Below are 24,102 nucleotides of genomic sequence, written 5' to 3' on the forward strand. Positions count from 1 at the left end.
GTTCCTTTCTATCCCAGTACTGGTGCCAACGTCCAATGAAGTGGAACCCCTCTTTTTGCCATGTGCTCAATCCTTCAATCTGCTTATCCCTATGTCAATCCAGAGACATAACCCTCAAGATCCTGCTCTTTAATTTAGCTCCTAGTTCTTGGTGGTACTCAAACACTCTTCTCCAACGTGGAACATGACAACTGGATCCTCCCCTGCCCTCTCCATTTCCTTTCAAGCCATTTGAGATATTCGTCACTTGAGCGCCAGCGAGGTAACATACCATATGGGACTCTTGATCCTGCTTATAAAGGGTGCTATCTGATCCCTTAATTATTGAATCTCCCACAACTTTAAATTACTCTCCTAATCTCCCTCCTCTTCCCCCCAACTTTGGCCAACCTCTGGTTTCAAGGTGCCATGTCTGCATTCTTATCCTTATCCTCACCTTCAGGTACATTGTACTTGTTGGATAAAGATCAGTTTCTGTGAATCCTCTTGTTCTCTATCTTGCCGAGATTTTCCTTACTCTACATGCTATCGGTCACACGCACCCTGTTCTGAACCTGCACCTATGTAGTGTGACCAAAGTCAGAAGCAAACTGTCCAGATACTTCTCCCCTTCCCTTTTCAGTTGGTGTCTCTCCAACTCACAGTCCAGCTCAATGACTGAGCCAAAGGTATTCAAGGTAGAGATGTCTACTGCAGATGTATTCACTCAGGGGTCCCGTTGTCCACAAACTCCCACATATTGCAGACCAGGTACCAACATGCACTGTTGTATTTTAGTCTAGATTGTTTATAGAACCATAGAAAAGTTACAGCACAGAAGGAGGCCATTCGGCCCATCCTGTCCATGCCAGCCCGAGGACACCCAGTTGCCCTTTCTAATCCCACCTTCCTACACCTGGCCCATAGCCCTGCAGCTTACAGCACTTAAAGTGCAGATCCAGGTAATTTTTAAGAGTTTAGAGTTTCTGCCTCTACCACCAACTTGGACAGCGAATTCCAGACACCCACTACCCTCTATGTAAAAAAGTTCTTCCTCATTTCCCCCCTACACCTTCTGCCACATATCTTGAATCTATGTCCCCTGGTTCTAGAATTCTCCACCAAGGGAAACAATTTTATCCTGTCCACTCTATCTATTCCCCTCATAATTTTGTACACCTCAATCAAGTCACCTCTCAGCCTTCTTTTTTCTAAGGAAAACAACACCAACCTATACAATCTCTCCTCGTAGCTACACTTTTCTAACCCTGGCAACATTCTTGTAAACCTCCTCTGCACTCTCTCCAGAGCTATTACGTCCTTCCTGTAATGTGGTGACCAGAACTGCACACAATACTCCAGCTGTGGCCTCACCAGTGTTTTATACAATTCCAACATTATATCCTCACTTTTATATTCTATACCTCTGCCAATGAAGGAGAGCATTCGATATGCTTTCTTTACAACCTTGTCTACTTGAACGGTTGCCTTCAGGGACCCGTGTATTTGTACGCCAAGATCTCTCACTTCATCTACCCCTCTTTGTATATTCCCATTTATTATGTAATCCCTGTAACTGTTTGACCTCCCTAAATGTATGACCTCCCACTTCACTATGTTAAAATCCATCTGCCACTTTACCGCCCACTCCACCAACTCATCTATATCGTTTTGGAGATTATGGCTATCCTCTATACTATCCACTACTTGGCCAATTTTTGTGTCATCTGCAAATTTCTCAATCGTGCCCCCCATGTTCATGCCCAAATCGTTAATATATAACACAAACTGCAAGAGTCCCAACATCGAGCCCTGTGGAACACCACCTGAGACAATTTTCCATTCACAAGGGTATCCATTGACCATTACCCTTTGTTTCTTGTTACAAAGCCAACCTTTTATCCAGTTTGCCACATTACCCTGAATCCCATAGGCTTTTGCTTTCCTGACCAATCTGCCATGTGGGACCTTGTCAAACGCCTTGCTAAAATCCATGTACACAACATCCACTGCACTACCTTCATCAACCCTTCTTGTCACTTCCTCAAAGAATTCAATCAAATTTGTGAGGCAAGACCCTCCTTTAACAAATCCATGCTGACCATCCCTGACTAGTCCGTGCCTTTCCACATATATCCAGTGTTTCCACTAAACTGCATGTGTGCTTGACTGTACAGCAGCCTTGAAAGTATTATGCAGACATTGCTATGAGTTGAATATTATGTTTGCATGGCTGCGCCAAAATATTGAAAGATAATGTGCGTTTAAAAAATTGGCTGTGCCATCAAAACTTCACGGGGGAGAATGTTGTAAATTTTTCTTCCTTTTCTACCCACTAACTTGCGTTAAGGACTAAAATACTGAACAAAAGTTTTTAAACATGACTGCCTCATGCTTACACAAACCACTACACATACTGGAGGGAAAAAGCAGCGCCTCTTTCTCCCTATGCATTGCATTTCTACACTCATCAAATTCCCACCTTTCACGTAACAAAAACAGAAAACGCTGGAAATGCTCAACAGATCTCGCAACGTATGGGCAGAGAGAAACAGAAACAATGTTTCCAGTCTGTGGCCTTTCATCTGAACCTGAAATGTTAACTCTGTTTCTCTCTCCACAGATGCTGCTTGACTTGTTGAGTGTTTCCAGTATCATCGTATTTTGTTTTTGTCCGAACTTTTTCACTCTGTTTACAATCACTGTGCAACTACTCTAACATTACAAATCTTTTCTTGGATTTGTTGGTTGTGGGGCTGTTGAGCTTTCTCTATAGCCTCATCTTTCTTGTGGTTGATATATAGATATGCCTGTACAGTAGCTCCACAAGTTGGGCCTCATTCTAAGTTACGGCTGACATGGCTCCTGGACAATGTTCTCTCTAACTTCTTTTTGCTGTGCACAGCTGGTTTGTTGCACTGCATGGTCTCTTAATGCACATATCTTAAAGGGAATGTTGCACGTGCACGCTCTGTTTGTTCCTTGTGTGGCACATTTTCCGATTGCTCTTTCAAGCCTTTTGAGATATGCCTTTCTAAACTCTCCACTGAACCAGGGTTAAGCTTCTGGCTTGATAATGATGGAGGAATGAGGATATGTCATGCCCCGAGGTTAAAAATTGAGTGCGTACAATTCTGCTGCTGCTGATAGCTCAAAGCATCTCATAGAGACTTAGTTTTGCTACTACATATATTTTTAGTTCATCTCATTTAACAAAGGAACAGCTCATGATAAAGGGTGTCCTTATTGTGGGGATAAGCATTGTCTTCATAAGGACGATGCAGTAGTCAGTTATATCAACATCATCATGGATATCGTGAACAGGTGGGACATTTTGAATTTGAATGGAGTACAAATAAGGGCAACTAAGTTGATCAATGGATGTGGGCATTTGATATCTAAGGAAAGACTAAAAAGGTGCTGGGGATGTTTACATTGGGAAAGAGGCAGTTTATGCTGATGATCTTATTTGGGATTGGAGATCCAGGGAATAGGTAATCTCAAATGATTTTGCATTAACACAAGCTCTATAACAAGGGAAAACTGATTCTAACAGGCAAGTAACAGTTGAACACTCAGATAAGATACAACTGTTTTATGGTAAAGCTATGGAATAGCTTATCTAGGGGTGATTCAGAGCAGTATTCCCAAAGAACAGTAAAGTCATCAGATAAGCTCACAATGGTCCAGTCACTTGACTCAAACTTAATGATTTAAATCACATTCTCCTGCTTGCTTATAGAAAAAATATTTTTCTTAATCAATTTGTAATATTTAAGGAATCACACTTGTGAGAGAATTAATTTATGCAATAGCATCAGATAAATGCTAAATGCCTAGCTGTCTTGTGATTTGATTAAGACATTTATTTAAAAAGCATAGTGCATGTAAAATGGAGGGAAAACAAAAATAGGGGAAATGAATAGGATTAGAAAACAAAGCAAACTGCCAGTGTGTTTTTCAGGTTAATGTTACCTACTGTAATTGTTAAATATTAAATTTACAAAATAATCATTTTATTTTTTGATTCCTTGTTCTCATACCTTCCATTTTCAGGGCAGATTTTGCATATCTCACAGCCTCCCAAGGTGAGGGGATGTCCAGAAATACAGCATCTGCAACACTGACAACTCCAAAACCTTCTTTACAAACATCTTGGTTTTTCACGGTGACCAAATGATCTATCTTATGATCACAAAACTCCTCTTCAGCTTTCTCTGCTCGTTGCTTATGAAACTCCACAGTGTATAGCCGTCCTGTTGGTGCAATCGTCCGAATGATAGCATGAGAAAGAGAGCCACTTCCTGTACCTACAATACAAAGAAAAAAGATGGTTTTGTTTTTAACTCTTTAAAAAAAAAGCACATCATGTAACAAAAATACTTGACAGAATTGAAAAACGCACACTTGGCAGCAAAAGGTGAAATGACAGTGACGAAAGGGACTGTTGATGGGCAATTTTTGGGGAGGTTTTTTTTAAGATAGGAGAGTTAGCAAGGTGATGAGGTTCAGATAAAGAATTCAAGATGGCAAGGATAAAATGGTTTATAGTTCTGCCTTTGTCTATTGTATTTGAATAAAATATTTGAATGTACAGCTTGCATAGGATGGTGAAAAATGTATAATAAATGTTTCTCAGTGCATAAGATGCATCAATAAAAGGAATTTGAGTTGCTTGGTTCAAACATGCTGAGGTGGGCACAATTATATCAGCACTTTCTCAGGTCAACTCGGGAAAGGCAGTAAATGCCAGTGATCTCTACCTGTTCAAACTGAACTCAAAGCAAACTTCAAGAATCGTCTTGTCTTTTTTCTGAGCACTCTGGTCTGAACATTGGCTTCAGTAACTTCACACCTAACCTAGTTTCTTTACAGTAAAGGTTGCTGATATGGGGGTGTACCCAAGCAGCTTTGTGAGGGGAGGGGGAATGGTGGGTGAGGTAGAAGTGACATGGTGAACGTCATGGGTATAGATTCTCAGACACACAGTTTGATTGGGAAGGCCAATGTCAGTTTCTGCACCTAATATTGAGCTGTCTTTTTCTTGTTATGAAACTGCCATTCTCACTGTTTCTAGCATTTCAGTTCTATATTTATTCCTGCACATATAATCTGTTTTTTCATTCCCCTTCTCACAATTTATTCCATTCTCTCGCTATTTTCCTTGGACAGGCATCTCACTGTCTTAGCTGTAAGTTTATTCATATTTTAAGATGTTTCACCAATGCCTCAGTAAGATGATTTATTACATTATGTAAATGTCTTGCTTTTTTTAAACAGTGTGTAGCTCATTGAGTTCATCAACTTTCTCTCAAGGTTGGAGTGCCTGTTTGCCGCCTTCTCCTCCAGTTTCTCTCCCCTACACCCACCTCTTCCCAGCCACCAATTCTATTAAAATGCTTGGTTTATCTTACAGACCTGAAGAAAATCATGCCTGAAATTTTAATTTATCTTATTCTTTAGGCAAAGTGGTAAATATCATGATCATACAGGGTGAAGGAGGCCTTTAGCAACAAGATGTGAAGCTTGATAAAAATGGGCCTTTGTGGCAGACGGCATTGGTGAAACTGTCAAGTTTGCTTTGGGATTGTCACTGGTGGTATATGAGAAACCAGGAGCCCTAGCTCCCCAGAAAATCCAATTTAAAAATAAATGCAAACCAAACATGGCAGGCAGGGGGGCTCTGCCCTGGCTGTTAAAGCTGGGACACTAATCATGAAGGGGTAGCAGCAGGTGCAGAATACACATTTTCCCAGTATTGTCACACTCTCAGAAATCCCATTTAATGATCGCTTGTTGCGTCCTGTGAACCTCAAGTTAAGATTCTTTGTTCTCCCCATTGCTAAGAATACAATGTTGATTCATAGCCTACCATTGAAATGGAAATCAGTGCATGAATGAAGTTCAAGACTGTTGCAGATGTTTGAAGTTTCAGTAAAAATAATCCATTCATAAGCAAATTGGAAACGTACCAAAAGAACTGTGCAACTATTCTTGAAGTTAAACTGAACATTATGCTCAGTCACAAATCCAGATGCATATTTTGATACTACATTTGAATAATTATTCATAAACAATCTAGCTTAAATGCTTAAAACTCCAGTGGACCTGAGGCACTTGCATTGTTTTTATTTTTAAATATACCAATGCTTCAGTAAAATGCATGTGTGCAATATTGAAAAGTGCTGGTATTCTAGATAAGTATAAATTGTCATCGAATCCATATTTTCTCCCTGCACATTCATGAACGATCCAGTTATATGCTTTGATCCAAATTTTGCAATAGTAGTGACAGCAAACTGTTAGCGTTCACTGTCATTACTCATCCACTGCGTATATGCTTCCTCACACAAAGTTGCGTTCCTCCTTACCCCTGTACTTGGTGATCTACATTGGCTCATGATCAAATGTCTCAATTTCAAAATTTTTGTTTAGGATCTGGAATGCACTGCCTGAGTGGGTGGAGGAGGCAGGTTGAATCAAGGAATTCAAGGGGAAATTGGATTTTTATCTGAAAAGAAGCAATGTGCAGGGCTATGGGAAGAAAGCAGGGTGTGGCACTAGGTAAGATGCTCCAACGAAGAGCTGGTGCAGACTCTGTGCTGTTACAATTCTGTGATTCTGTGATGTGAAACCCCTCCATAACTTTGCCCCACCCTATCTCTAATCTGCTCCAGTCCCACAACCCTCCAAGATATTCGTGCCAAATCTAATACCGGCCTCTTGAGCATCCTCAATTTTAATTGCTCCACCTTCAGCTATCCAGGGCCTAGCGTTGAAATTCCGTCTCCTAACCTCTCTAGCTCCTTAAAACATTTCTCTTAGATCATGACATAACATAGAATTAATTAAGGCCACATGAAAATAAAACCTGACTAGGTAAACATCAAGTAGTTCATACAAATTGAAAATAAAAAAATACTCTCAAAAATCTAGCTTATAATAATCAATAACAAAACATATTTCAAAATCCACTCAAAAGTTCATCCCAATACACAAGGGGCTTCTCCTTTATATTCATTTGCTAAATCAGCTGCTACTGAAATCACCATCTGTGAGAACCACTTGAGCATATCTCCAGTAGGATCACATGATCAAGCTAAAAAAAATCCTCTGACATCACGCCTGCTTAAATATATTTACATAATCAGCCAACCTTAAGCGCAAGTCCTTTCCTCCCTAATCCAAATGTCATGAAACAAAACCTATTCTGCAGACAGATATTCTGTCAGTTTAAATTGGCACTTGGACATTTTAGTGGTTTTGTGGTTAAACCTATAAATTCTATACTGGAATAGACAGCCACTTAAAAAAAGGACAAAGACAAATGCCTTATTTAATCTCTGCACCTAGTCAGAATAACTTGTGGTGGAATTTACCAAGAGCCGTGACGATGGAGATATTTTTGAAAACCTGCATTGCTGTTTTGAATTTAAAGTAGAATCCATTTGTTTTTAAAAAGATTTTTTAAAATTAAATTTTGTCTTAACGTTTTCTAAATTTAATATACAATACAATAAATTTAATTTGAGACGCAGTGCTGACAAATTAAAGAATTACTTTTCTTATTGTTATAATCTACTTTTTTAAATTAAAAAAAAGCAAACATCAGAACTACTATCGAGTCAGCTGATCACGGAGCTATTAATGCTTCTTCTTCCAATGTTTCTTTGCTCCAGGAAAATGCTTTCCCTTCCACAGTGTTTCACCTTGATCATCTGGTTGAGATCCCAAACTCAGCATGTGATGGATATTTATTTGGCTGAATTATCATCCCATAGTTTTAATGGAAAAGTGGATTAATGATTATTTGTGGTGCTTATTATTGTAGTGCTTTGTGGAGAGGGCAGGGTTGCATTGTTGGTTATGGATCCCTTTAGCAAAGGGCAAGCTTAGACACAATGGGCTGAATGATTTATTACTGCATTAAACTTCTATGGTTTTAAAGGCACAATGCACTGGTCTAATGCACAGCCTCACTGAGCCATTTCGCTGGGAAGGAAGGAAAAAGCTTTATGCACTTTTGCTTTTCTGAAGGTTTTAAAAAATGGATGGCACTCTGCACCAGAAAATATGTAGAATTTCTGTGTGTCCTTGCAATAAAACCAGAAGTAAGGATCATTCTCCAGCAATGGAAGTTAGCTAGCATTCTCTCCAACTAGTTAATGGCTTCTATTAGGCAAGTAGAGAAAAAATCAGTTTTAAACCATTTTAAATGAAGTAATGGAAGGGGTAAACTAGTCCAATAAACTACAAGAGTATAAGCATTCTTCTGTTATGTCAGAGTTAAAGGCCTGGATTTTTGCAAAGTCATGGAGATTCTGGTGATCTTCCAAAATGGTGGGCAGGGCTCGGATCCAGAAGTCCCACCCACCAATTTCAACACATCCTATTTTCATAGTGGGGGTGGGGATATGGGGTGGGAGCTGACTCCCACAGGACCGAAACACGATCGCAGCAGGGCCATTTGAACTCACGGCTGAGTTCAAATTGAGTCCAAACAGACCCCATTTTCACTGGAGCAAGGGCCTTATCCTGCATTGTGGAAGTTATAAATCAGAGAAGCTGTAAATGCTCGAGAAGAATAAATAAGGTCTGTAGACCATCAGGTGTCAAAGTTATTTAAATGGCCAACCTTAAAAAATTGTCAAAAAAAAAAACTGCCTGTCCGTGAGAATTGAAAAAAAAATCTGTTCTAGCAGTTTCAGGGTTTCAAGAGCTATTTGATGACATAACCCTGAGTGCCATCATTACAGTATAGCTGCTTTCCACAACTTATCATTATCACAGTGTGGAGGGTGGGGTGGGTGTTCCAAGTTCACAGTTTGATTGGCAGCTCAAAGAGGTTATTAAAGGATTAGCTGTGGGGTTGCAAATAAAAATGTTTTTATCTGGGATGAAGCACTTGAGGGAATTTAAATGCACTGAATGGGATTTTATGAACGCGGGACTGTTTCTTCATATAGCAAAGTCTGTAACAGATATTTGCAACTTTATTTTATTTCATCTCAGCATGGCTCCCACGGTCTGCCTATGGGGGATACTGGGTGAGTTGGCATGGAGGGTATGAGGGGTTACTGGGTGTAGGTGGAGGATTGGGCTGGCATGTGTAGGCATGGAGAGTGGATGGCGGTGAAAAGAGGGTTGTGAGGGCTATAGGATCTAAAGTTTAAGTGATCAATTAGGATGAAATCCCAGAGAAACGAGGCAGACTCGGCAGCCCCTATGGCCATCTCTGATCTGTGTCCGGGGACAGTGGGCCCGATTCTATCCCGCATCCGCTACCTCCACTCCCTCCCCCTTTCCAAATATGCTGAAGATTCTACCATTTGTGACATTATTTCTCCGAGGTGGGTGCGCCAGGCCATGAAATTTCCCGACTCGAGCTACCCACCTCGGAAGTGAAAATCTAAGCCACTGTTTCAGATCTGTCTCTGATGAAAGGTCACAGACCTGAAACATGAACACAGGATGTTTGGACTATGTTAAAGCTGGCAGCCCACCGCCTTGAGAGCAACACAGGATGCAAGATAAATGCAGTTGTGCCGGCATTGCGCACATCCAGAGATTATTTTGAGGATAGAAATCAGATACTAATAACACTACTAAAATCAGGAAAAACAGTTTTTGTTATTAAATGCTGAATTTTGTATATTTCTCTTGAAGATGAATTGCTCACAGCATAAGCTGTCCATCATCCTCCTACGCAATTTCCACAGATGAAGAAAGCTAGATGAGTCTGTCAAACAGATGGAGTCCAGTGTTGGCTTCAGTGAGCTGAAGAGGGAGGCTTTGATCAATATTGATCAGCTTGTTGCAAGGACTCAATTTACTACATCACTATCAAATCACAGGAGTCATGGAATGAAAAGAAAATTACTAACTTGAATAATAATTTTGTTCATGACATACTTCAAATACAGTTGTTGATTGGAGGTGGTGGAACTTTGCCTATAGGGAAACGTTCAGAAGAATACAAAAAAAAACAAAAAAATAATCCCAGTGGTGTTCTAATGAATAGCATTGGCTCAGCACCTGGGGTGAACAGTACAGTCATTAAGCATCGAGCTCTGCAGAAGAGAGAGAAACCAAGCCCAACTGGGTATAATTGTAAGCATGCCTGGGACTTGGATAAGCCACGACAATGGAGAAATCAAATCCACAATGCATTTAACTGCAAAACTGGAGGGCATTTCAGTTATGCTGCATCAGAAATGAAATCACCATTGCATCTTCAGCACCATTCCTAAGCAGTGACCACAACATATTTAGATTCAGTGCAAGAATCAAAAAGGAAAGAAAAGCTAAAGACAATTCCATTGATCAACAATGGAACTGATTTGACAGACAGAAAAGGTGCACATGAAGTGTCTACAAGTAGGATAAAAATTGAAAGTAAAAGTTGGGATTAAGCTGAAACTTAAAAATATAATCAGTAAACCCATATAGGGAAAATAATACAATGAACGTCAGGAGAAATAAGTGGAAGATACAAAATGCGAGATTAGAGAAGTGAAAGGTAATCAGCAAGAACAAGGGGCAAATAAGAGACTTTCTTATGCACATATTATTTATAAGACAATAGACAAGATAGAGATGATACAGGCAAGCTTGGGGTGAAAAAAATTAAGGAGACATACTACATTCGTCGATACTATAAATGCAGGGGGTGCGAATAGGCAATTAGCTCTTGCAGAGAGCCGGCACAGACACAACGAGCCGAATGGTCTGCTTCTGTGCTGTAACCATTCTATGATTCTAAATAATTAGTTTGTCTCCATTTTCACAGAGGAGCTGCCTGTTGGGATTACAGGATCGTCAGAATAGTATACAACAGCTATGCACTATTATTCAAAGAGAAAGGGAAGTCACCAGAATGAAGGTAAACAAAATCACTGAAACCTTGTGACTTACATCTGAGGGGCCTAATGATTGGGCGGGCGGAAGGGTGGGTGGAAGGGTGGTTATAACTTTTCAAAATTCTGTGGAAAAAGACAGATTGGGCTAGAGGACTGGAGAGTGGCAAACCTCTTCAAAACATGACATGGGGTAGAATTCTCTGCCTGTCGGGTGGCCGTTCAGGAGCAGGCACGGAGCCGATCGCCATTTTATGTGGGTGGGCCAATTAAGGCCCGCCCAGCATGATTCACCGTTCCCAAGGACAGCGGGAGGGATCGGACGGCGACGGGACTGCAATGACTGCCGGGTCCAATGGTGACCCGGCAGCCTGCTTAAAGAGCGCGTAGGCAGCCTTCCAAAGGTTGGCAAAGATGGCCAGCAGAAGGACTCCTGAGAGCGCTGCTGGTGAGCAGGACAGACAGGGGGGCACGTCAGTGGGGTACTGTGTCCCTTGCTTCTCAGACGAGTGCCTTGCTGCCCTCGGAGGAGATGGCAACACGGTGTGAAATCCTCATGCCCAGGAATGGGAGGAGGAGCCTCTCCCACATGACAAAGCGTGCCTGGGAGGAGGTGGCAGAAAGGGTCAGCGCGCATGATATGGTGAGACACACCTGGGTTCAGTGCCACAAGTGCTTCAACAACCTGTTGTGATCGGGAAGGGTGAGTACTGTGTTGGCATGGGTCACTTAACACAGCAGTTAAGTTTGCCCCCCTGGCTCCCGTTGAGTTATTCACGGCATGTGTCCTTCGGTGGGTGGGCCAGCATTTATTGCCAATGCCTAGTTCACCCTGAGAGGGTGGTGCTGAGCTGGGTTCTGTATCTGCTGCATGTGGTAGACTTACACCCACAGTACTGTTTTGGGGGCAACCTCAAGGATATGCACCTAGGCGCAGTGCTGCAACTCCTAAACACATCAAAGTCAGGCTGCTGACTGACTGGGTGGGGAACTTCCAGGTGGTGGGGCACCCATCCATCTGCTGCCCTTGGCATTCCACGTGGTTGTGCTTACATGCTTTAGAAGGTCATAAAGTGTGAGTGGCAAATGTGATGAAGGCAGCCTCTGGGGTAAGGAGGTCAGCCCCTTACTTGGTGTGATTGTACAGTTGCTCTAGGGTCACAATTCACGAGCCCTGCAATGTTTCACTCAGGTAGATGTGGCAGGGATGCAATGGCAATCCAGGTACAGGGTGGACTAATCAATGCTCCTCTCTCCTTTTCAGGAGACGACCGCACACTGACAGACTGGCGGAGGCCAGGCACAGTTGGTGATTCTCACCTGAAATGAGCAGGAGGCTCTCAAGCTGGAGAGGCGCCATTTGCCCAGGTCCACTGGTAGCGGTGAAGCTGGGGTGCCAGGGGAGATAAGAGTGCCATGCGCGGAGGTCACCATTTCTGTCCTTGCAACCATTCCACTGTTGACTGTTTAATGAATTAAGCTTCCAACATGGGTTTCCCATTGATTATGGAAGGAGGAGTGCATACTGATCCGGGGGCCAGGCATGCACATTGACAGTGACTCAACTTCAACTAATTAAATGTTCTTCCTTTCAGCCTTACCGGAACAGGGCTGGGACGAGGAAGCAGAGGGACCGCCACTAACATCTGAGGGCCCTGACGAATCACAAGCACCAGCATCACACCATCTCAGCCAGGCAGACACCAGCGCAGATATTAGCACCTCGGTGGGGATTAGGTCATCAGCTAATGTCCTGGGCCAGAGTAGTGAGGGCACTCCACACTTGCTTGAGGTGCAGGTGGAGACAGAGAGTGCCCATGGCGCCGGCAATCGGAAGGCTGTAGGGGACTAGGAATATGCTCAGTCGGTGGCTGATGATGTGCCTCTGGGGTCGTGCCTGAGGCAGCAGACACTGGAAGTCCAGCAGGGTCTGCGGGAAGATCTGGCGGAGATACATAAGGCAATGCATGGCATAGTTTCCGTGAAGGAGGAGTCCATGCGGAGCATCAGCTATGCATTGACCCTCATGGCTGAGCACAATGCTTCCTCCATGGAGAGAGTGACAACTCTTATGGAGAGGCTCCTCCAGGAGAACAATCAGGGCTTCCTGGGGATGCGTTCAGACCTGCAAGCAGCAATGACCTCAGCTGGTCAGAGTCAGTGTGGAAGATGGACTGGGCACCCAGTATCCCAAATAGGTGCCCATCCATCAATGGTGAGCAGGGAGGTCTGAAGCGGTCTCACGTTGGTGCAGCAGCTGCCTGTCATCTCTGCTGGCTCGTCTCAGGGCACTCTGGATGAGGGCAGCAGCTCCTCCACCCCACTGCCAGTGATCGTGGGATCTGAAGAGGCTGATACCTGCCAATGATCCTTTCCCGACGGGGCCATCACAGGCTCCACGGGCCAGAGGACACCCGCCAATGTCATCAAGGCCAACAGGACAGCAGAGTGAGCAGGATGTCTCGAATGCCAGTGCCAGCGAGGGGCGAAGCACCCTGACGTAGCACCCATAAACAGAAGCTTAAGGCACCTTAGGCACACCACAAGCTTCTCACTGGTGGTTTTATGTTGTCCTGGTATTAGTTGATTATAATTTGGTGTGCAGCTCAACACCTTTGAATTAAGTTTCTTTTCTGTTTTATTTTGTGAATTCATTAAATGCTTTATTTGTGATCAAGGCTCAGGGTGTTTCCTTACTTCTGCAGGTGTATGGGAACCCATGATGTTATGAGTGACTTATTTGTCATTAAGCTTTAATGACAAGGCACATAGTTAATGTTCCTAGCCAGGCAGATGTTGCTTTCAGGTATCGAGTATGGAACCTGCAGCCCTGGCATATATTGGATGTCCATCTGTGATGGGCTAGCTGAAGGTTCATTGGATTAAAGCCTCCCGGGTGTCCCTGCTTCCCTGGAGGTTGCCTGAGCCAGCATCTATCCCCTCATCATTCTCCTGTGCAGGCTCTTCCTCGGACTCACTACTGGACTCATCATGTGCAGCCAGAGCATCTGCGTCTACATCATCTTCCTCCACTGCATCACCACTTTCCAGCGCCAGATTGTGGAGAGCGCAGCATGCAATCACCATCAGCGACACACGATCTGGAGACACATGATCTGGGGGTACTGCAATGTGCCCCCTGAACAGTCCAGGCATCGGAAGTGCATCTTGAGAAGACCAATGGTTCTCTCTACCACAGCCCTTGTGCAGGCATGGCTTCTATTGTAGCGCTGCTCAGCCTCTGTTCTTGGATGGCGGAGAGGCGTCATGAGCCACCTTTTGAGGGGATAGCTCTGGTCACCCAGCAGTTATCCATCCAGCCAGGCTGGAGCACTGAAGAACCTTGGCCCCTGGGAGTATCTGATGATTTGTGTCATGGGAGCTGCCTGGGTACCTTGCGCAGACTTGCAGAATCTGCATCCTATGGTCACACAGTATCTACACTTTCAAGGAATGGAAGCCCTTCCTGTTGACAAAGACACCCAGCTCACCTGCTGGTGCCTTGATGGCCACACGTGTGCAGTTAATTGCACCCTGGACACGGGGGAACCTAGCGATCGCTGCGAAGCCTCTGGCTCACTCCGCCTGACTGGCCTCATCCCAACGGTAGTGAATGAAAGTCAATGCACGCCTGAACAGAGCTTCTGTCACCTGCTTGACACAAGTGTAGACAGCTGGGTGGGAGACTCTGCAAAGATCACCCGCCGACCCCTGGAAAGAGCTGGAGGCAAAGGAGTTGAGGGCAGCCATGACCTTCGACGCCAATGGTATGGGGTGCTGACCCACAAAGTTAGCGCAGATCTCAGGGCCTATCACCTGACAGATGGAGGTCACTGTCCTCCTTGAGAGACGGAGTCTCCTTCAGCACTGCACCTCAGGCACACTGATGTAGCTGTTTCACCACCTGTAAACACTGGCAGGATAGTGGCGTCTTCTGCGGCTGCTTCCGCCTTGCATTTCCTGTTGGCCCTGCACCCCTTGTGCCTGCGCTTGTCCTCCTAAAGGTGGCTCCCCTGGAGGTTGAATATGGACTCCTTGCCTCCTCCCCCTTCTGGCCCTCCAGTGGAGAGCACAACTCCCATTCCCAGGGTAAGGAAAGGCTTCCTGAAACCAGTAAGGTCCCAAGAATGATGTTTACTACAGACTCCTGAAGCCTGTTATTCCTGTCCAAGTAGCTGTGAAGAGATTTGAAGTTGTCCTGTTCACACAGGCAAGTAGGAGTAAGTTTAAACATTAAATGTCTACCAAAGATCACTCGCGAGCCCACTAACCCTTCTTATCGTGGCCGTGGATGGGATTTTTAAAAATCTGGCAGACCCGCCTGCCCGTTGCACCCGTGTAACGATCTGAAGATCGCACAAGCTCTGAGAAATCGCAGTCTGTTAATGGCTCAAGGGCTTTAAGTGGCCCTTTAATTAATGGCAGGCATCAGAGATCATTGCATGCCTGCCCACCGAAATATCGTGATGGTGCGTGGTGACGCACGCCCAACATCAGTCCGCGTCATTTTGCGCATCAGCGTGTCGGGCCCGCCCCCACATGCTAAAGTAAAAATTCTGGTCATGAGTAAATTAAACAATTATAGGCAAGTTACTCTTACTTCATTTTTTGGTAAGATATTAGAGTCTATAGTAGGGGATAAAATGACAAAATACTTGGGGAAATAAATATTAAAAGTGCTTGACCTAAACTTATGCAGCCCTGAACAGATGCATTTACTGAAGTATCAAGTGAAACAAATGTACTTGAGTAAATATGTGACAAATGTTTACGTGAAGCAGTCCTGCAAAGAGATTTCTTAGAAAAAAAATGATTTAATTGCTTTCCCTGGAACCAAATGCTAAACCCATGTTTAACTATTTCTCAGATCCTGGCCATTTAAGGAATACAAACCTACAGTAATCAAAAAAGAATTATTATGCCATTATTACTAGGCCTGCCATTTGTAAAATCAAAACCTCAAAACATCTGGGAAAAATGCTATAGTGATTCAGTCTTGAAAAGACCACAGTTAAGTCATGTTTATGCTGTACATTATTTGAGTAATATGAATAATGTTCGAAGTCCATGATGCATTGTCACTGTTGCAAATACATCTTGAAGAGATAGCAGCAGCTAAAGAGGAAAAAGCACCAAAGAAAAAGTGCAAACCAAATAGGATTTTCCTAATGGGTTTGGAAAATCCCTGTACTATCATTTTCACTAAGCTGAGTATTTAGACCTAGAAATAATGTTTGTAACATAATTGAATTAAGCAAAACATTTACAAGAAAATGGTTAACAATTGTCTGTATTTTATAGGTTTGGAATACCTATAAAAATATTTCTTTCTCAAAGCCATGAAAAGCTTCAATCTGGTGTTTGTGGGCGATCCCAGAGCCATCACTTCCAGCTGAAGAGACCAGTTAAGTTGTAGTTTCAGCTCCCAGTTTCCACCTGAGCCTACAGCTTGCAGGAATTTTGTTTAAAAAAAAACAAAAAAAGGCCAAGAGCAAAGCTGACAATTTATAGCAGACTAGGGCATCTGCTTGTGTGCTTCACCTCTCTTCTGCTCTCCCATGTATTCATGGCAACCCTCAGAGAAACCATTTCTTGGAGAATATGAAAGTAAGCAGGATTTGTTCTTTTTTGGTGTAAGACATCAAAAACATTGCAAAGCATGAATTCACCTTTTTCTGACATAAAGCCAAAATGGTGAAGGGGATAATATAGCATTGGTGGTAATACTAGAGTAGAAATCCAGAGGCTTGATACTCCAGAGGGAAGTTCAAATCCCACCACGGCAACTGAAGGAATTTAAATTCAATTAATTACTAAATCTGGAATAAAAAGCTAGTCTTGGTAATGGTGATCAAAAAACTGGTGGAATGTCATAAAAACCCAACTGGTTCATTAATGCCCTTCCGGGAAGAAAATTGTCCGTCCTTAACTGGTCTAGCCTACATATGACTCTAGGTTCAAGGCAACTATTAATTTCCCTCTGGATTAGGAGGCCAATCAGCTGTATCAAACTGCTACAAAAGACAAAGAAGAATAAAACCAGATGGGACACCCGATATCAATTAGACATGGACACAATAAAGACACAACATGCACACTCGACCATGCAGAGTCCTCATCACCAACTTGGGCCAAAAATTGGGAGAGTTGTCCTATAGGCTACTCAAGCAACAGCCTGACCCACCAAATTATACCTTACAGCCAACTTCCCAGACTCCTTCATCACCATTTCTCGCTATGTCCCGTGCCACTGGCAGGGCAGACCAAGAAGAGGTGGCAGTACAGTAAGATACAGTCAGTAGGTAGGGATTGTTAGTGTAGTTAATCAGTTGAACTCGTAACGTGGCTCATTTACATTTGCTAGAAGTGTCATACATTCTTATGCAGGGACTGCCCTCAGCAAACAAAACGAATATGTTCAAATATAAAAGCAAAATACTGCGGATGCTGGAAATCTAGAACAAAAACAAAAATACCTGGAAAAACTCAGCAGGTCTGACAGCATCTGCGGAGAGGGACACAGTTAATGCTTTGAGTCCGTATGTGCCTTCATCAAAACTAAGACATATAGAAATGAGATGAAATATAAGCTAGTAGAAGGGTGTGGGACAGGAGAGCTTGATTGGGGACCAATGATAGATGGAGGCCAAGAAGAGACTGCCAAAGATGTCATAGACAAAAGGACAAAGGGGTGTTGACGGTGGTGATATTAGCTAAAAGATGTGCTAATGGGGACATTAAGGAAAGCAAACAGGACAAGCTAGTGGCAGATGCCCCTAGTGCGGGTGGGGTGGGGGGAAGGGATCGAAATGGGCTAAAATGTAGAGATGAAACAATAGATCGAAATAAATTTAAAAATAGGAGGGAAGAGAAAAAAAAGTTGTAAAAAAAATATATAAATTATTGGAAAAATGGGGGCCAGAAAGGGGGTGGGGATGGAGGAGAGAGTTCATGATCTGAAATTGTTGAACTCAATATTAAGTCCGGAAGGCTGTAGAGTGCCTAGTCGGAAGATGAGGTGCTGTTCCTCCAGTTTGTTTTGAGCTTCACTGGAACATTGCAGCAGGCCAAGGACAGACATGTGGGCATGAGAGCAGGGTGGTGTGTTGAAAGGGCAAGCGACAGGGAGGTCTGGGTCATGCTTGCAGACTGACTGGTGTTCTGCAAAGCAGTCACCCAGTCTGCGTTTGGTCTCTCCAATGTAGAGGAGACTGCATTGGGAGCAGCGAATGTAGTAGACTAAATTGAGGGAAGTGCAAGTGAAGTGCTGCTTCAGTTGAAAGGAGTGTTTGGGCCCTTGGACGGTGCGGGGGCGGGGGGCGAAGGGGCAGGTGTTGCACCTTCTGCGGTTGCATGGGAAGATGCTGTGGGAGGGGGTTGAGGTGTAGGGGGTGATGGAGCAGTGGACCAGGGAGTCCCGGAGGGAACGATCCCTGCGGAATGCCACTGAGGGGGTGAAGGGAAGATGTGTTTGGTGGTGGCATCATGCTGGAGTTGGCGGAAATGGCGGAGGATGATCCTTTGAATGCGGAGGGGTGATAAGCGAGGACAAGGGGGACCCTATCATGGTTCTGGGAGGGACAGGAAGGTGTGAGGGCGGATGCATGGGAGATGGGCTGGACACGGTTGAGGGCCTTGTCAACCACCGTGGGTGGAAAACCTCAGTTAAGGAAGAAGGAAGACATGTCAGAGGAACTGTTTTGGAAAGTGGCATCATCAGAACAGATATGACAGAGGCGAAGGAACTGAGAGAATGGGATGGAGTCCTTACAGGAAGTGGGGGCTGAGGAGCTGTAGTCGAGGTAGCTGTGGGAGTCGGTAGGCTTGTAATGAATATTGGTGGACAGGATATGTTCAAAACTTGTACCTTTTTTGAATTACCCAGGAGCTTGAAGAACCCATAGTTCCCCACTGCTTTCTTCATGGCAACGCCTGGACTAATTAGAGTCGACTTGCCAATTTGCAGCCTTTTATCCTGCAGTATAAATTGTTGTTTAAAATTTGGCATTCTTGCATTTGTCCTGATGAGTGCAAAATGAAAAGCTTTGGCAATATGTCTCTCTTATCAGCAATATAGAAAAAAAATTGATGGACTATGGGAAAGAGCGGGTGAGCGGGACTAGCAGAGTTGGTCTTACAGAGAGCCTGCACAGACATGATGGGCTGATAGGCCTCATTCTGTGCTGGAACTATTCTTTGATTCTATTTTATGATTCAAACCAATTATATTTTTGCCTCATTTTAAGGTAATTTTTCATAGAATATTAATATTTCAACAGGAGCTTTTAGTTCATTAATGCATATGTAAATTATAAAATCCACAAAGATGAGAGAGGATGAAGACTTCTCAATGTACATCACACCATATCACAAATCTTGATAATGCAATTTTGATATCAGCAAGACCCAATATCATTAACATTCTTTTAATGCTACGGTGTCTCAGATATTTGATTTTGTAATCTTAACATGTTCATTGAATAGCATACAAAGTTTTATCGCAATATATACAAACAGTAATAAAGATTTTTATTTTTACCATCACAAAAAGAACTAAAAACAGTTGAAAATTTGGCACCAGCTGCTATGACAGTGGAAAGCATCATCGGTCACTCTGTAGCTAATAGTAGTTTTTAAATGGGAGCTAATATTTGTACTTGGTTAACATACTAATAGATTGACATGCATATAAAATAGGCTGATTCATGAACGTTTTTTCTGATGTATTATTGAACAAATGCAGTTTGAATCTTTTATAAACTCAGGAAACCGCTCTTTTAAAAAACAGGAATTTGAATATGTAAATATGATTGCAGTAAAAATAAAACAAGTTGAGTAGATATGGCTATGCGTCCAGTATATTCATCAATTTTCAATTAGGTGAATACAGTTGTTCTGCAAATGTCATTGCATTGTACCATCTTGTCCGTCAAGAGCACAACAGTCACAAGGATTCCCTGCTGCAATGCTGAGTTTCATGCTGCATTCTTTTTTTAAAGAACTAACCTACCTATAGAAAATTCTGACCATTACAGCAAAGATCTGACTCTCAAGGCAACTTGATGCTTATTTTTAAGCTTCTTCTGGACATGGTATCAGGTATCTGGCAGAACATACAGACTATTGTCGGTAGAAGAAAAGCTTCTTGCACATTCTTGATTCAATTTTAGCTTTTACATACCTCCAGGAGAAATGGTTCAACTCTCATTTTGGATTCCTTTCTTTCTAATTCAACTTGATGAAATTCTATACACAGCTGGAAGGTTACACAACAATCTTATTTCTTAAATTTTGATTAAGTGTTTCAATGTGCAGAAACATACATCATCAGGATTTGAGAACAGATTAGGCAAAAAACAATACATAAAACTACATCATTGTACTTCTGGTGATTGTACAAGGCTTCTTTTAAAAATAAGTACCAGATATTCCGCTACTGTTCTGGTGAGGTACAAGTCAACTGAGTGAATCAGGGATTTTCATTATTTGGGGGATGTGTGAAGAAGAAATATTTCTTTTAAGGGGCTAATTTTCACACTTAGTTTTTTTTTACAGTATTAGGCAATAATCACATATGAATTTCTTTGGTGTTTTAACTTTTTTGATGTTCCTATCCTGAATAAATAAAATGCACCAGAAAATTGATTGGACAGCTCATTCTCAATGGGTTGGATTTTGCTCTGAGTGATGTCATCGGGTTGGATTTTGCTCTAACTTGCACCTACCCATTGACTTTCTTTGGGCTTTCACATGGCAAGTTGATATCAGCCAAATAGCACATTGTCCTCTACAAGGGGTCTGGGACCTCGGTGTGAATGGAGCAAGCAACAATGCATCCCCTTAACCAAGCAGATTGAAGAGTCGCTAATGAGCAGCACAGAATCTGAACCAGGAAGTTCAAATTAGAATAGTGGATTCTATGTCAAATGAAAAAGTGAAATAAAGAGCAGGAAAAAAGGATTTGAGAGAGAGGGAGAAGTCAGAGAGAGAGAGAGAGAAAGAGACAGTGACAAACAAAAAGGTTAAACAAAGTTTGCATCACCAATAATTAAAAGCTGAAGGAATGTGATTTTACACTTGTAAACATTACATTCCAGTGCCAGAGAGGTGGTTTTGTAACAATTAAGATATCATGCAGTGAGAAAAGTACTGTCATTGGAATAGATGAGGTCTAGCCTTTTTTTTTGCTGCTTTTAATTTATATATTCATAGCCAGTATAGGAATTTCATGTCGATCAATGTATTTTAATGGGGAACCAAGTAACAATATTCCATTTTCACGCAGCTTATGGAGGAGCTGCGTATCTCAAACAGCAATTTCATGAATTTCAAGTTTAACTGCGCATGTGCCATCACTGGAAATTGTTGTCCAACTTGTGAATAACAGTAAACACTTTTAGTCTCACCATCATTTTTACAGCAAAATACAGCCATTAAATTCTATGTTCCTTTCTCTCTTTTTCAAGGGACCTAATCTTTTCATAGAGATCCAATTGTGTTGAGGCTGTGGTTCAAGTAATAATTTTATTTTTATTTTTCAATAGTGACTACAAATTAAAAGTACTCTGTTGGCTGTAAGCATTTTGAGACATCTGGTTGTCATCAAAATGCTATTTAAATGCAAGTCTTTCCTCTTTTAAGAAAAATCAAACTATATCAACCTTGCAATCAGTATAATACTGAATTGAACAAAATTCTAATACCAGAGCACTGTATAGTGCAAAAACAGAAAAAAGACAGTTTGAACACACTTGTGATTTAAGAATCTATTGTTTTCATGAGTATTTACTTGCAGGGGCTTGGCTATTTTCTCCATAATTGCTTCAACTGTACTTCAAGTACTTTTTACTTGTGGTTCCCCCATTCTAGAAGTTATTTTTTCTATCCTTTAGGCCCCATGTGCTAGACACTATTTTCCACGCAAAACAACAATCAGACAACTTATTCCAGACCTTCAATAGTACTGCTCGAACCCATCATTGCAAGGTTGCAAATTGACATTTCCTTCAAAATTCTTTTCAGTTTTGCACTGAATTCCCCATTTCCATTTCAGATGAAAACTGGAAACTTGCAACATAGAAATTCCCAATCACCTATCTCAAATGGTACTCAGCACTTCAGGTTGCCATAAAATTAATTACATACTTCCACATGAATTAATTAACTAGGTACTTAAACCAGATCCTCAATAAAGTTAAAGCTTAATACTTTGTCCCCAGTGTCAATCTTTCCATATCAAAATTTCTAAGACAACAGCCAAACACCTCTGAAGGCAAGTTAAATCCAGTTCTGACATTAGCTTCCATTAATGCTAAAATTTAAAAGTAAATAAACAAACAGAATAGTCTGATGAAATGTAACATGAGTTACAGATTCCAAGGCACAAGTGATTAGGAAGACAAACGGAACGCTGGCATTTATTGCAAGAGGAATCGAGTATAAAAGGAGGGAAGCATTACTGTTCAGGGCCTTGGTGAGACCGCATCTGGAGTACTGTACACAGTTTTGGTCTCCTTACTTAAGAAAGGATATAACTGCATTGGAAGCAGTCCAGAGAAGGTTCACTTGTCTAATTACTGGGATGAAGGGGTTAGTACATGAGGAAAGGTTGAGCAGGTTGGGCTTATAACACATTGGAATTTAGAAGAATGAGGTGATCTTATTGAAACATATAATATCCTGAGGGGACTTGACAGGGTGGATGTTGAGTGGAGTGTTTGTGGGAAATGGGAAAGTCAAGGCCAAGGGTACACAGTTTAAAAATTAAAGGTCTCCTATTTAAGACGGAGTTGAGGAGAATTTTTATTCCCTCATAGGGCCATTGTAATTCTCTTTCCCAGAGAGCAGCAGAGGCTGGGTTAGACAGATTTTTGATCTACAAGGGAGCCCAAAGTTATGGGGGGCAGACAGGTGGGTGGAGTTGGGGTCACAATCTGATCAGCCATGACCTTATCGAATGGCAGAGCACATTCAAGGGACCAAGCGACTTACTCCTGCTCTTAGTTCTTGTATAAATGCAAGTGTTTCCTTGGCATACTAACTTTTTGTGATTCATGTACTAGGGCACCCAGGTTCCTTTATACCATAGAGGGCTGCACACTCTCCATTTAAATTATATATTGTTTTTCTATTCTTCCTGCCAAAGTGGACACGTTCACATTTTCCCACATTATACTCCATTTGTCAATTTTTTGCCCACTCACTTAAACTATCCATATCCCTTTGCAGACTTTTTATGTCCATTTGAAAGAATATTTATATAGTAATACACCTCAAAGCTCTTCACATAACGAGTTATTTTTGAAGGCAGTGACTATCCTGCAGGCAAATAGAGCAACTGTTCACAAAATCATAAGAAATAGGAGTAGGTCATTCAACCCATCGAGCCTGCTCCGCCATTCAATAAAATCATGACTGATCTGATTGTGGCCTTTCCTCCATTTTTCCTGCCTGTCCCCTATAACTCTGGACTCCCCTGTCAATCAAAAATCTGTCTAATTCAGCCGTAAAAATATTCAATGACCCAGCTTCCACTACTCTCTGCGGAAGAGAATTTCAAGGACCAGTGACACTCCGGGGGAGGAAATTCCTCCTCAGCTCCATCCTAAATAAGAGACCCCTTATTTTTAAGCTGTGCCCCAAATTCTAAATTCTCCCATGAGGGGAAACATCCTCTTAGCATCTATCTTGTCAAGTCTCCAAAGAGTCTTATATGTTTCAACAAGATCATCTCTCATTCTTCTAAACTCCAGTGAGTATAGGCCCAAGCTGCTCAAGCTCCTCATAAGACAATCCTTTCATCCCCAGAATCAGCCAATGAACCTTCTTTGAACAGCTTCCAATGCAAACATAACCTTCCTTAATTAAGAACAATACTGTACACAGTACTCCAGATGTGGTCTCACCAGTGCCCTGTACAGAAAAACTTCCCTACTTTTACACTCCATTCCCCCATGCAATAAAGAATGTCTGCAACAGCAACATCCCACAAACAACATAAATCATTAGTTAATAAGATTTTATATGTATTTTTAAAAAATATACATAAGTATTGCTTTGAGGCAGTAAGTAGTCTTACCCTTCTTTAACTAAGCCATGGCATTTTAAATATCTACCTAACCACATAGAAGGTGCAGAGTTTGAAATAATATATAATTATATTCCCAAAGCTTGTGTATGTGCCATACAAGATGAATAACAAGTTATTTCTGCAAGATTTTTCATATTCCTAAATAACAAGAAATGCAATGTTACTCACTTTCTACCA

At 42.1% G+C, this 24,102-nt stretch overlaps 1 protein-coding gene across 4 annotated transcripts in view; it reads right to left on the minus strand.

Moving 5' to 3' along the window:
• Nucleotides 1-24,102, minus strand: part of trmt61a (tRNA methyltransferase 61A) — a 55,380-nt gene that overhangs the window by 9,272 nt on the left and 22,006 nt on the right. For all 4 annotated transcript variants that reach the window (XM_041214471.1, XM_041214473.1, XM_041214472.1 and 1 more), the window contains exon 3: nucleotides 4,023-4,289. In XM_041214471.1, the coding sequence (XP_041070405.1) occupies nucleotides 4,023-4,289 (267 nt within the window). The remainder of the gene's footprint in view (nucleotides 1-4,022; nucleotides 4,290-24,102) is intronic.

This window comes from Carcharodon carcharias, chromosome 20, assembly GCF_017639515.1.
Source record: "Carcharodon carcharias isolate sCarCar2 chromosome 20, sCarCar2.pri, whole genome shotgun sequence".
NCBI classification, from domain to species: Eukaryota; Metazoa; Chordata; class Chondrichthyes; order Lamniformes; family Lamnidae; genus Carcharodon; species Carcharodon carcharias.